Raw genomic sequence first — 12679 nt, 5'->3', positions numbered from 1 at the left:
TGGAGCATTGTAATGGATATGTCTGACAAATTATGTCTTCTTTATGTTATGGCAGAATTTTTTTTTTTAACTTGGACTAATTTGCAAGTAGATGTTAGGATTTTCATTGGGAGTGACCGGGATGGACAAGATTAGAAATGAGTCCATCAGAGGGACAAAGTTAGAGAGCGGTTGGATAGTGGATATACTGGACAAAGGATGTTGGAAATGGAGCTGCCAGGCAAGAGGAAAAGAAGAAGACCACAGAGAATATTCATGGATGGACTGAAGGAGGACATGCAGAGAGTTGGTGTGACAGACAGGGTGAAATGGAGGCCGGCGATTTGTTGTGGTGACCCCTAAATGGAGCAGCCAACAGAAAAGGAAGAAAGAGTTACACAGTTTATGAATGCTAACAATACTACCTCATGTTAACTGTATAACTTAGTATTCCACCTTCTCATCCAAATGTGGTTATGTCTACCTTATGTCTACAGAAAGTCTATAATTTGTAGATGCTAAGGTACTTTCTGTTCTTTTTCAACCTCATTCACCTTGGTGCTCCATTATATACTCCTGTTCTCAATACTACTACATTGTAAACTGGGCAGCATGAAAACAATTTGTGAGCTAGATCTGCGTTGGCTGAGTGTGTGTGTGTGTGTGTGTAATGGAGTGGTAAGCAAACACTCAGGTTCAGGTAGAGCAGCTTTTAAAGTGCTCAGGAATTGTTCACAAATTCAATGTGCACCCTATAAATGACACAGTGGTTTAGTGTAATGATCAACAAGAGGGATAAAGCTCTGCATACCACAGCTATGACCCAACACACAAACACACAAACAGGTGCGCCATTTGATCCCTGGCAAATACTACAGTATTAACTGCTGCACTTTCAACACTGTAAAAAGTGTTTCGAAACAGGACGCATCAAGTTGTCGTACTGCTGCCAAGCAGTCGCTGCTCAAACATAAACCGAGTTTCTGATTCCAAAACAGATGATCAGAGTTTAGCATGTGCGTGAGTAGAGAAAGAAAGCCATCATCCGTGAAGCTCAGATACTATGAATTTATTTATATTGTCTGTGATAGTCCTTTACTCAATTTGATTTTTTTTATTGGATGAAACTGAAATCTTCATTTTGTCATTTAATTATTAAATCTAATAATTCAGGTGTAATTTGACACACAGAAAAGGTATGTGACTGAAACTGGAGATATGGAGAAACAGAGGCACAGTTTAGTGATGGACATGTGATATTTGTTACCCAGACAGCAATAGACGATCCACCCGCAAGCCAGTCTTTATTAAATAAAAACTGTTTTCGCAGCAGTCTACGGCCACTGCATTTTCTCAGTAATTCAGGGAAGTTTAAACCTGATTTCTCATAAAGAATTTCATTATTTCTGCCATTACTGGATAAAAATGCTTAATGAGATTTACAGAAAACCTCTGCTTTAATGTTCCCCAATTTAACCATTTCTAATTTGATCTAATATGAGCCATCACTCATAGATAATGCCTCTCTTATAGATGTGGCAGAGGTGTTTTACTCAGTTCCTGGCAGCCTAATATTACAAATTCACATTTTTTAATGAATGACTTACCGATAAATCTTAACAAACACGTTATAAGGAATGTCTCAGCTTTTAATAATAATAATGTTTATGAGACTCTGGTCTCATGAATTTAAGATATTTTAGCATTGTTTTAGAAGGTTGAAAGATTTTAAATCAAGAATGTTTGCTGATCTTTTACAGATATTTTTGGTTTGATCTGTTTGTGAGACTGATTTAGGCGATTTTCAGTAGAAGACATGTCCAAGTTCAGATTTTGAATTTGTTGTTTGACATAATTTAATGACTGAATCTGAAACGATTTTACTCACAGTCAGAACGTCTGAAGCCAGCATTTAAAAAGTAACTTTAAAATACATTTAGTTTTGTTTTAGTCATTTCAGCCTCAACTTTACGCAGATATTCACATCACCGCCAAGGTCCAACTTTGACAGTCATTTTTCCATCAGTGTGACTGATTACAACACAGCAAATGAGTCAGAAACATGGAGACTATAAGTGCTACAGGATTCTCATAATTAATCTGCAATATGATCGCTGTCTCTGTACTTATTGATTATAAAAGCAGGCGTGTAGTTTGCATAGAATGGTGAAGAAACATCTAACCGACGTTTCAGTGTTTGTAAAAATGGAAACTCCTGTTGAATAATTTGCTTCACTCTGAGCTTTGATAGCGACTTTATGAAGAAATGAATCGGAGTATCAGCAGATGGTTCCGGTACGAGAGGAAGAGTCAGAGAGAAACAGAAGAAAACCTACCAGCGAGCAAGTGGCATTCTTAGAGTTTGTCACCCAGTTGACTGACTCAGAGTTTAAGTTGAACTACCTTCTGAAACAGAAAACTCTTGTCTCAGGGTGAGCAGCCTCAGAGTCCTTAGCTAAAGCTTCTTTCACTTCAGCCTCTGCCAAAGATATCAAGAGAGAAACAACTCAAACACTGAATCCTGATGACTTTGTATCTCAAGTATAAGATGGGAAATCACTGAGGCTGGTACTCCAGACTGGGGGCTGAGAATCAGGCTAATCACAAAAAATAAATAAATAAAGGAAACACATTCCCTGAAGTCTGATATACCACATCCTGTCAAAAGGACAGATGAAGATTACCTCATGGGCTAAGGGAAAGCATATATTTAAAAACAACAACCGGGAACTGAGAAAACATAAAAAAGATACAGTCGATAAAGACTGTTATATAAGTTATAAGTTATTCAATTTTCAACAGCCTCAATTAGCTGACAGAAATGTGCACATTTGTTTGGATAGAATTAATGGTCTAAATTCTGAGACCATTCAACTGAAAACTCATATCCACCCATCTACAGCATAGCTACTCAGGAGAGGCAGTGGGATGAGAAACATGGCAGTTAGGGCATACCTGCTTCTTTTTTGCGATAGTTATAATAATAAAAGTTGTCTTGATGCATTCTCAATCATCCAGGAAAATAAATCTCCAAAAGTTGATTCTGTTCATCTGGACGTAGCGTATTCTGGGAGAAACGTTTCGTCACTCATCCAAGTGACTTCTTCAGTCTCAGCTGACTGCAGGATTCCCCAATCTTATAAACAGTACATTTGCATAATGACTGAAACCAGCCCACTGAAGGAACAATGGGCTGTGAGGTCAGTTCCTTAATCATAATTATGCAAATTCTCATGACCATTGATCAACAACCACTGACCAAAACCCACTGATCAAAGCCCACTGATCAATGGCCATGAGTACCATTCACAGAGAGTTGGGGAATGGCTGCAATCACAGCATTGTAAGATGGCGAAAGATGTACCCTTAGGCCCCCTCCTCGATTCAGAGATGGTCTTTCCCTTTTCACGTAAATGGCCTCCTTGACTCCACGCTCAAACCAGCGTTCTTCCCTGTCCAGGATGTGTGCATCCTCATCCTTGAAAGAGTGTCCACTAGCCTGTAGGTGTAAATAGACTGCAGAGTCCTGGCCTGACGAGGTAGCTCTTCTGTGTTGTGCCATCCGCTTCGCCAGAGGTTGTTTGGTTTCCCCGATGTATAAATCCTGGCAATCCTCCTGGCACTTAACAGCATACACTATGTTACTCTGTTTGTGTCGGGGGACCCGATCCTTGGGGTGGACCAATTTTTGGCGCAGCGTGTTTTGGGGTTTAAAAGCCACATAGACGTGGTGTTTCGAAAAAATGCGTCTCAACTGTTCCGATACTCCTGACACATACGGGATCACTACAGGTTTTCGCTTGGGCAGCGGTTGTCCTTCTCTCCTGGATCGGCTGGAGCTTGTTGTGTGTATATCAAAATCAGCAGGATGATGAAGTATGAATTTTTGCTTCACATTTTACTTCTCTGATTTTATCCTTTCTGTAATTATTAGTTACTTGTGCCCAATTATCTGCTAACATGCTGTATTTTTTTTTATTTTGGATTAAATGACATTCGCTGCTTAATTTCACACTTGGCTCAAAATTGACATCTTATAAAGAAATATGACACATAATACAAATGATTTACTGAAAATGTAATTCAGCGTTTTCTACACAGATGTTAGTTTGTAAGATTTCACATGTGTTTTTGGAATTTTTTTATGTTTATTTTTGTACCCAACTGAGAAAACAACGTAATCTATGATCAGTTTACTAGCCGACAACGTGCTCTCTATTATTTTAAAAGTCTGATCACTGCTGGCAAACCAACCTTGGCCCTTCCCTCCTGTGTTTTACCTACAGACTGGCTCGCTGGCCAGGTTGAACTCAATATTAATTAGTTGCTTCTCCAGAGAGGCTTCTGTCACACAGTTGGATGCACTCCAACTCCATTCTCTTGCACTGCAAATGGCCTTGCTCTGCTTTGGAGATCTGCTGTGAAATTTACTGCGTATGTAGAGCAGAACAAGGACCACTATAATCTTGTATAGTTTTGTGACAAATTCCACACATACAGTAAGTATCTGAATTTTGAAAACACTGATAGGTACATATGTAATCTATTCACATCTTACTCATGTTTTTTTTTTCCTCCCCCCACTTATGTTGGTTAATATCATGTAATCAGTGGTGTGAGTAAGATAGGCACAGCAACACAAATCTGACTTCAAATCTGAATTCTGACTCCATGAATAACTGGGCTGTAGTGACCAAAATTCCCAGTGATAAGATACGGTTAGCTATCACTGTTGCCAAACTTTTGCATCTACACTTCCTGTGTTTCATGTCCTGAGGGTTTCACAATCAGGCTCTGCCATCTTTCAGCCAAATACCCTCTTTGTCCACAGCATCATGCGGGGAGGACATGTAAGGACAGTCAGGAACAGCTTTTCATTGTATCAGAAGCAGACAAATGACAGAAACCAACAAGCTCACTCAAGTTTTTTGTTTCCGGTCTTTCATCTGCAGGAGGATAATGAAGAAGTGGTGTGTGAGTGAACAGATATAGCAATGTGTGTCTGGGAAAATGCCACAACCCTCCCCTGTGTATTATGAGAAAATTCCACGGTAGCTCAGAGGAAAAAGACCAAACAAAACACTGGGAACATGATGTGTTTGTACAGCCAATAATATGAGAAGCAAGAAGCATGTCGAGCATGGAACAAACAATACACCTGTCTGCCTTCACTAGTAGGCTCTGATGTTGGCAATATAAGTGCTGTTACTGCAACTAAATATGGTTAATTCAGCTCTATTTATAATCAGTTTATAATCACTACATTGCTATAGTTGGATAAAAATGTTATTACATATACTTTTTCTATGCTACTTTTTGCATAGTATTAAGAATTTGTTACATTTTAACTCTAAATTTTGCACAATTATAATATGTTCATAAGCACCTTGGTGGGGTTGCTGACCTTGTGTCCTGATTTTCATTACTTTTTGACAGTTGTTGCTAAGATTTGTGAGGCGGCTGGGTAGCGCATTGTTTAACACACTCTCCCTTAGCTTGGCGTGTCCTTCTACAGTGCAAACATATTATTGTTGGGTTGAACTGGTTGGGAACTTGTTGGGTCTGAACTGGTCATAGGTGTGGATTTAAGTACAAATGGGAGTGGAATTGTGACCTGGCCAGTTACCCGCCTCTCGCCAAATGTCAGCCGGGATTGGCTCCAGCTCCCTGTGAGCTTAGCTGGATGAGTGGTTAAGAAAATAGATGGACCTTTAATTAGTGACTGCTAACCACTGTGACCTTAGAATTTATGCTTTTGTTTTAAAAAAATATATATAGTTTTTTACCCAGTGACTTAATCTTAGTTTTGTTACTGTTAACACTGATACAATTACCATTAATAAAACTGATATTTTTTAGGAATTTTCTAGGTCTTTTATAATAAGGAAAAAAACCTGCATACTGCATATTGACTTTTATATATGTTGATCTTTTTATAGCTCCTGTCAGGTAAAATCTTTTTACTATATTAATAACGAGTCAAGCAATGATTGTGTCCTTAGGCTACCAGAGTTTGACAGTAATCCTCCTCAAAGACAAAAAAAAAGAAAAACCCAAAACAAAATTAGCATCATTTGCAGAGATGCCACTGTTTGAAAGGCTTTGACGTGTCACACTGTTTTATATTTACAATATCTGCTGAACATGTACTGATACAATCTTAATGAAATGCAAACACTGGCTGCTGTTTCTGGCTCTCAAACAGAGAGATCAGCCAAGTGCATTATAGTTGAGTTTTTAATGACTTAACCAAACCTTTCCAGTAGTATTTAGAGCCAACTGCTACATATACAACATGAATTAGAGATGGAAAGTGCTTTCTATCAAGGGATTCAAGTTTGCTTCTCTGTTAGCAGATTCCAGTGGAAAGACCAGGCTTGTGGCTCAAACTGTGACACTGAAGCACAATGCCGAACCCCACAATGGAAGAGGGGAAACTAGCCATAGGAGGGGGAACTCTAGCAATAATCCCCACATTAGTGGAGCAAATGATACAACTTCTCAGCAATTATTGTTCAATGAGTTCCAGCTTTGTTCATTTAAGTATACATGCCACTGTGATCTAAAGGAAGCAACATCAAGCCATGACATGCAGAGCAATGGGATGTATTTAGGGAGTCCAGAGCAACCTGTCCTGCAGGCATAGTTTCCAACAACAGAGGTGATGCAGTAAACGTGATTTTCGAGCCCATGAAAGGAATTTAGGGGAGAGGTTCTTGTGCTACTCTTTCATGAATTAAATGGCATTCCTGGGTCACTGAGCTTTAGTGAGGTCCACTGTGGCTTAATCATTATAATGGAGAGCAAAGATTAAGCCTAAAAATCAATTTAGAGAATTGATCTAAAATCCTAACAGGCTGCCGTTAAGGCTAAAAATGACCTCATCTAGGAGGTCTCGTAATAATCACTTTTATAAAATGTTTGTCTTATCACTTGCTGAGGGCGGTTCGGGAAGCTTGTTGTGGGTGGATGTGGAAAGATTTATAAGCCTTTCTTCACTTGACTCACCTGCGTTGTAGAACCTGTCCAGCACGGCGGTCTCCCCGAAATCCAGTTTACCAAAGTTCACTGTCTCTAGCTTGCTGCCCACAGAATCGCAAGAGTCCTTCAGACACTGCAGGGCCATGCTCTCATGATTATTCTGTTGGCTGGCCTCTCCGTTCACCACATAGGCTACTGTCACCGGCCTGCTTTTGCAAGACTTTCCGGTGGACAGCAACCCTCCGGTGTCCAAGGGGCAGCTCCCGGAGATCGGGCTAAGTCCCCCACCTCCAGCCCCGGAATCATGCCAAAAAGTCCCGGCTGCGGGGATTCCACCGGCACCACCAACACCACCAACACCACTGCTGTTGACGCTTGTATTTTCCCCGCTGAGGTTCTCTCTGCCGGGGCCAGCACCAAAGGAAGGTACCGCTAAAGAGATCCCGTCCTGGTCTTGATTCATCTTTCTTCAAGTGTCTTTTTAAAGTGGGGATTTCGATGAGTGGCTTCTCCACCAGTCCTCCATGGAGAGCCAGCGTTACGCACGGCGGTTACCCATGGAGCTTCTGCAAAGGCACGACGTGCAACTCTACTCCTTCTACACAGGTAAACAGTCTGTTAGGAGCAGAGGTGCAGCTCCACATCATGCTGCATGACTGCCGTTGATTGCACGCTTACAAAACACGCGAATAGGGGCTGCAGGCGGACCGAAGTCACGACGATATCCGAAGAGAAAACACAGGAGGAAAAGCCACCAAATCCGCGCATTCCGTCTCAGCCGTCGCAACAAATTCACATACTTCTCAAAGTTGAGCAACACAGCCACTGTTAGTGCAGCAACGCCCACGGGATCCACAAATGTCACACCGAGTCCAACTTAAGCTCACTTTAAATCCTCCGATCAGCGCAACGGCTTCTCAGCGCTGAAAAGAGAAAGCACACCGCGCACGCAGTCAAGGTGCCTTCATGTGTAGACAGACCCTGCCCAGTTTCCACTGTTATCTTCGAGGCCAGACTCACGCTCTGGGCGGAGAGACGATACTCGGAGCCTGGGTTAGTGGGGCGGGGACACGATGACCATATGTGGAGTTGTGTGCTTCAGAAAGGGAGGAGTCCCTTCGAAAAACAAAAAACAAACACAACCACCCAAACGTCTCTGTGAGTCATCTGGAGCGAAGGTAAAAATGAATAGGTGATTTATTTATCAACTTTTCCCGAAAATGATGAAAATGGGGAATTAGAGATCGCAATCTAGAACAAAAACACCAATTTAGGACACCAATCTCCGTAATGACTACATTGTTTTTGTCGGAGCTGTGAGTTGGAAGTATTTCATAATCCTGCAAACTAATTGCATCGGTTTTGCACATTAATCTTCTGACCCGCAGAAGATTAGCCCCACGGTGAAAAAGTGGCTGTGAAACAGGTAAAAGTCTGAGCACATGACCATGTGACTTTGTAATTCCTCTGGACAAACGCTAGAAGTGACTATTATTAGTAGTGATTGAATTAGTTTACAATGAAACTATCCGGGTGGGTGGTCTGCTGTTCAGACGTGGAAGTGTCATCCATTTATGTTTCAAGGAGGCCCTCTTGTGGTAAGCACTTGATATTACAGTACATGTGAATACATATGAATTGCCTGCATTTTATACTTGTGCCATAAAATATTTTTATTCTTTATTAACAAATATATAGCAGATATTTATGACTTCTAGAAAGAGAAAGTGCATTATTTTGTCAGTAGTTAATTAGTCAATAAAGACTTATGTTATGTTGACAGATGAAGTAAGCAGGAGTCTCTGTGGACTATTATGTCTTATAACCTGTAAGAAGTAGGTGGAAGAGATCCTAGAGAGTTGGAGGTATGTTTTAAAGAGAAGAGGAATGAAAATCAGAAGAAGCAAGACAGATTACATGTGTGTGAATGAGAGGGAGACAAGTGTAGCAGTCAAGATGTGAGGTAAGGTGAAGGAGGATGATTTTAAATACCTTGGATGGAGGGTTGGTGTGACACGAAAGGGTTGGTAGTGATAGAGTGAAATGGAGGGAGATGATAACTGTGGTAACTCCTGAAGGCAGCAGCTGAAAGAAGTTGAATAAGATGCTGAAATCAATGATGACCCCAAACAAAACTTGTTTGTAAGAACATGAGGAACAAATATGAACATACAGTATTTATACGTATGTGACAAAGGGTTAACAAATACACAAAACATAGCCATTGCTTTTAAAAAAGGAAAGAGCATACTTATCTTGGGCGAAATTCGTCTTCACTTTATTTGAAGACATGAATTTCCTGCAGGGCTATTTCAAGGTGAGACGAGTCCTAAATCACTGAGCTTTAATGATTTTTATTTGAACATTTTATCACTGGAGAAGGGGCTAATGTAGCACCGTGACAATGATATTATTAGAGGAGTGAAGGCAGACATGAAAAAGGCTCCCAGTGGAAATATTCAGTGCTGTTACCAAAAGTAAAAGAAGATAATGGGAAAGAGCCGCAGTGAATCCTTTTTTTTTGCCATTGTGCTCTTGTTTTGCCTATAGGCTGTTGTAGCTTTAGCACAGCATAAATGACAGGAAAAAAAAGTCCAGGAAGGAACAGTAATTGTAGTTTTACAATTACACACTTTGACTGTCAAATGACGCCAACATTTCTGCATTTAAAACAATACAAATTCTGCTATTATAACTTTTAGAGCTGCTGTGACTAATTAAATACCGCCAGAAAAGGCACCGAGCTCTCTGCTGCTCAGGGCAAACAGGTTACATTACATTGTTAGTCTTCAGGGAAGAGTCTGTTTAAATGACGGTAAACAAAAAAAACAAAACAAAAACAAAACAAAAAAGTGTACTTTTCCTTTTCTGCCACTAGATGTCTCACATTGACCGTGGTTGAAGTTTCACTCAGCAGGGTTTTAGTGACAATGCTGCCAAACCAAACACATCCACAGGGCTGTGTGATTTCTTTAAACACATCTGTCTGCTCTTCATCGTTTAGCTGGGGGCGAATTACAGGTCACACCAGCCATTTATCCATCACCGCGTCTCTCAGTCACACTGGAATCAAATGGAATGAATGTCGAGGTTACATCACTGAGGCAAATTACACACAATTGAATGCAGTGAAAATGTATTTTTTATTGAATTAGTTCTTGTTCGTATACCTCTTCCCTCTCCTACCAATGAATTCACATAAAGCTACATACTTCACTGATAACTTTAAGTACATGTCGTCTAATAAAACATAAAACAAACGCTTGCAGATAGATGTCAGCCTTTATCTCATTAATAAAAAATAGAATAGCAACAAAACACTGCAAAAGAAAAACTACGTATGCTTTTTTCTAAACAATGACAACTAAGCTGAAATTAACAAGTCCATTCTGGAAAAGGACTTGATACCCAGCAGTTATACATAGGTCCTACAGAAATTATTGCTATCTTCAACACAGAGCTACCGTAATGTGCCACTATGCTAAATGTCTCCTATCATATGAAAGAATTAAAACTAATTATTACACATTCATAAACAATTTTTAGCTCACACTGGTGAAGGTAATTGCTTTTTCCATATTGCCTGTAATCTTCAATCATGTATTATATAGTGTGTAAAAAGGATGATGACTAACTTACCATTAAACAACATTTTAGACAGCTGATTTTATACCCTGTCTCACCTTTATTGCCTTTATTTAACCAGGAAGATTCATTGAAATGTAGAGAGATCAAAGTCAAAGTACTCAAGTTATTTAGTTATCCAAAATTAGAATTTGCTGGGAGTAAATTGACATTATGCCTTTTATCACATGGATATTCTAGGTACCTCTGAATTAGCTTAATTTATCTGATAAAATTTGGTTTGAAGTCTTGTTATTTGTTTAAAATGTAATTTATTGAATCAATAAACACAACTTAGTAAATGTTAATAGTTAAGAGTTGCAATATGTCAGACTGTCACACTCAGCTGTGATAGACAGTAGGGTTTCCCTGGCAACACAATACAACAAGCCCTGCAGCTGTCATCATATACCAATTTCATTTTTTGCTATACTGTTAAATTCTGATTGGCTTAAGAAAATATGTGACATCACGTGTTTCCAACACAACCATTCCCACCTTAGATCTGTGAGAAGTGACAGACCAAAAATATAAATACACAAAGCTCTCACCAGAAATAATCCTACAAAAGTGAATTTTCATCTAAGGCAAAGTGAAGTTGATTGATTAGATTTTAAAGGCCTTTAACTACTGAGAAGTGAAGTAGTTGACTTATAGCCTATATTTTATATAATATATTTGACTTGACTCAAGCTGAAGAGAAAGTTTCCCTTTAAGAGCTTTTAAAAAGGATTTTATGGCTACTTGAAGACCCACACACATCTTATCACTTTACAGCATTTGTGTATATCAAGGCGAGGCAAGTTTATTTGTATAGCACAATTCAACAACAAGGTGATTCAAAGTGCTTTACAGATATATTAGAAACAAAAACAATGATTTAAAATTGATTAAAACAGCAATTGATTAATTGATTAATCAATTAATTAATAAAAATTTATTAATATCAGCAAACAGAATAACGCTGTCTTGTGAAGATGTTCTTGCTTTTGGCTTTATTTTGCCTTCTATGAGCTCTGGAGTGAAATATGTTCCTCTTAAGCTCTTACATGTTACACTAAGATGACATCGTCTTTCTGCTGTTTGGTGAGAGCCAGTTCAACACCACCTTCGCACAGAAAATGGGAAGCTCCTAATATATAAATAATAACATGTACAATATGCAGTGATTATTAAGGGTGAAAGCTGGAACCTGGGAAACGTATGCTTTTTTTGTCAGTGTTGGTGTCCATCCAGTAGTTATGGGAAAAACAGTGCAATAATTCAGTTATGGGTGGATGCAGATCTATCTATCTATCTATCTATCTATCTATCTATCTATCTATCTATCTATCTATCTATCTATCTATCTATCTATCTATCTATCTATCTATCTATCTATCTATCTATCTATCTATCTATCTATCTATCTATCTATCTATCTATCTATCTATGTGTGTGTGTGTGTACACTGAGGTAATCATGGTAGTGGACACAGCAGGGTAATGAGACATGGGTGGAAATCAAGGGAAATAAAAAACAAGAATTAAAACTGAGAACAAAGTAAAGCAAGTAAAACAGGAAGCAACAAAAAACAGAGATAGGACACTGACACAAACGCAGCATGACACAAACATGACATAGGGAAAAACTACAAGCAAAAGTAGCAGAAAATGGATTTAAAAAATAGCCAAAACTGAAGACTATAAATCCTAAAGACTGAGCTCAGAATATAATCATAAAGAAACTAACCAGGAAACACCTACTACATACATTCAGAACTGAGGTACAAACTGAGGTACAAAAAAGTCATGACAAATGGAACCCATTTGATTCTGTTTGCTTTCATTATTTTCTATCCGTCTTCTCATAATTTTGGCTGATTCTTAAAAGGCGCCAAGACAGAGCTGGCCAGCACCAGTATCAGCATAAGGACCAGCTCCTGTTGATGGAAATGAGGTATTCAGGGCTCTTTAACATGTTTCAGGATACAGGGATGTAAAAGGTTGTAAATATATTCAATAAAACCAAAATCTTGTCAAAAACCTAATCAATAAGATTTTGTGCCTGCACCTTTGGTAACGTGTGTGCACTCAATGTTGTTTCAAAAACTTGA

At 39.1% G+C, this 12679-nt stretch overlaps 1 protein-coding gene across 1 annotated transcript in view; it reads right to left on the bottom strand.

The window, feature by feature from the left end:
* The window catches only part of map3k5 (mitogen-activated protein kinase kinase kinase 5), an 85131-nt gene extending 77163 nt beyond the window's left edge, over nt 1-7968 (bottom strand). Inside the window, exon 1 of the mRNA XM_006792721.3 lies at nt 6988-7968. Within this exon, the coding sequence (XP_006792784.2) occupies nt 6988-7423 (436 nt within the window). The 5' untranslated portion in view covers nt 7424-7968. The remainder of the gene's footprint in view (nt 1-6987) is intronic.
* Nucleotides 7969-12679: the final 4711 nt, after the last annotated feature.

This window comes from Neolamprologus brichardi, chromosome 15, assembly GCF_056152115.1.
Source record: "Neolamprologus brichardi isolate AB-2024 chromosome 15, ASM5615211v1, whole genome shotgun sequence".
NCBI classification, from domain to species: domain Eukaryota; kingdom Metazoa; phylum Chordata; class Actinopteri; order Cichliformes; family Cichlidae; genus Neolamprologus; species Neolamprologus brichardi.
Note: the sequence above shows the minus strand (reverse complement) of the source record. Positions and strands in the feature narration are given on the sequence as shown.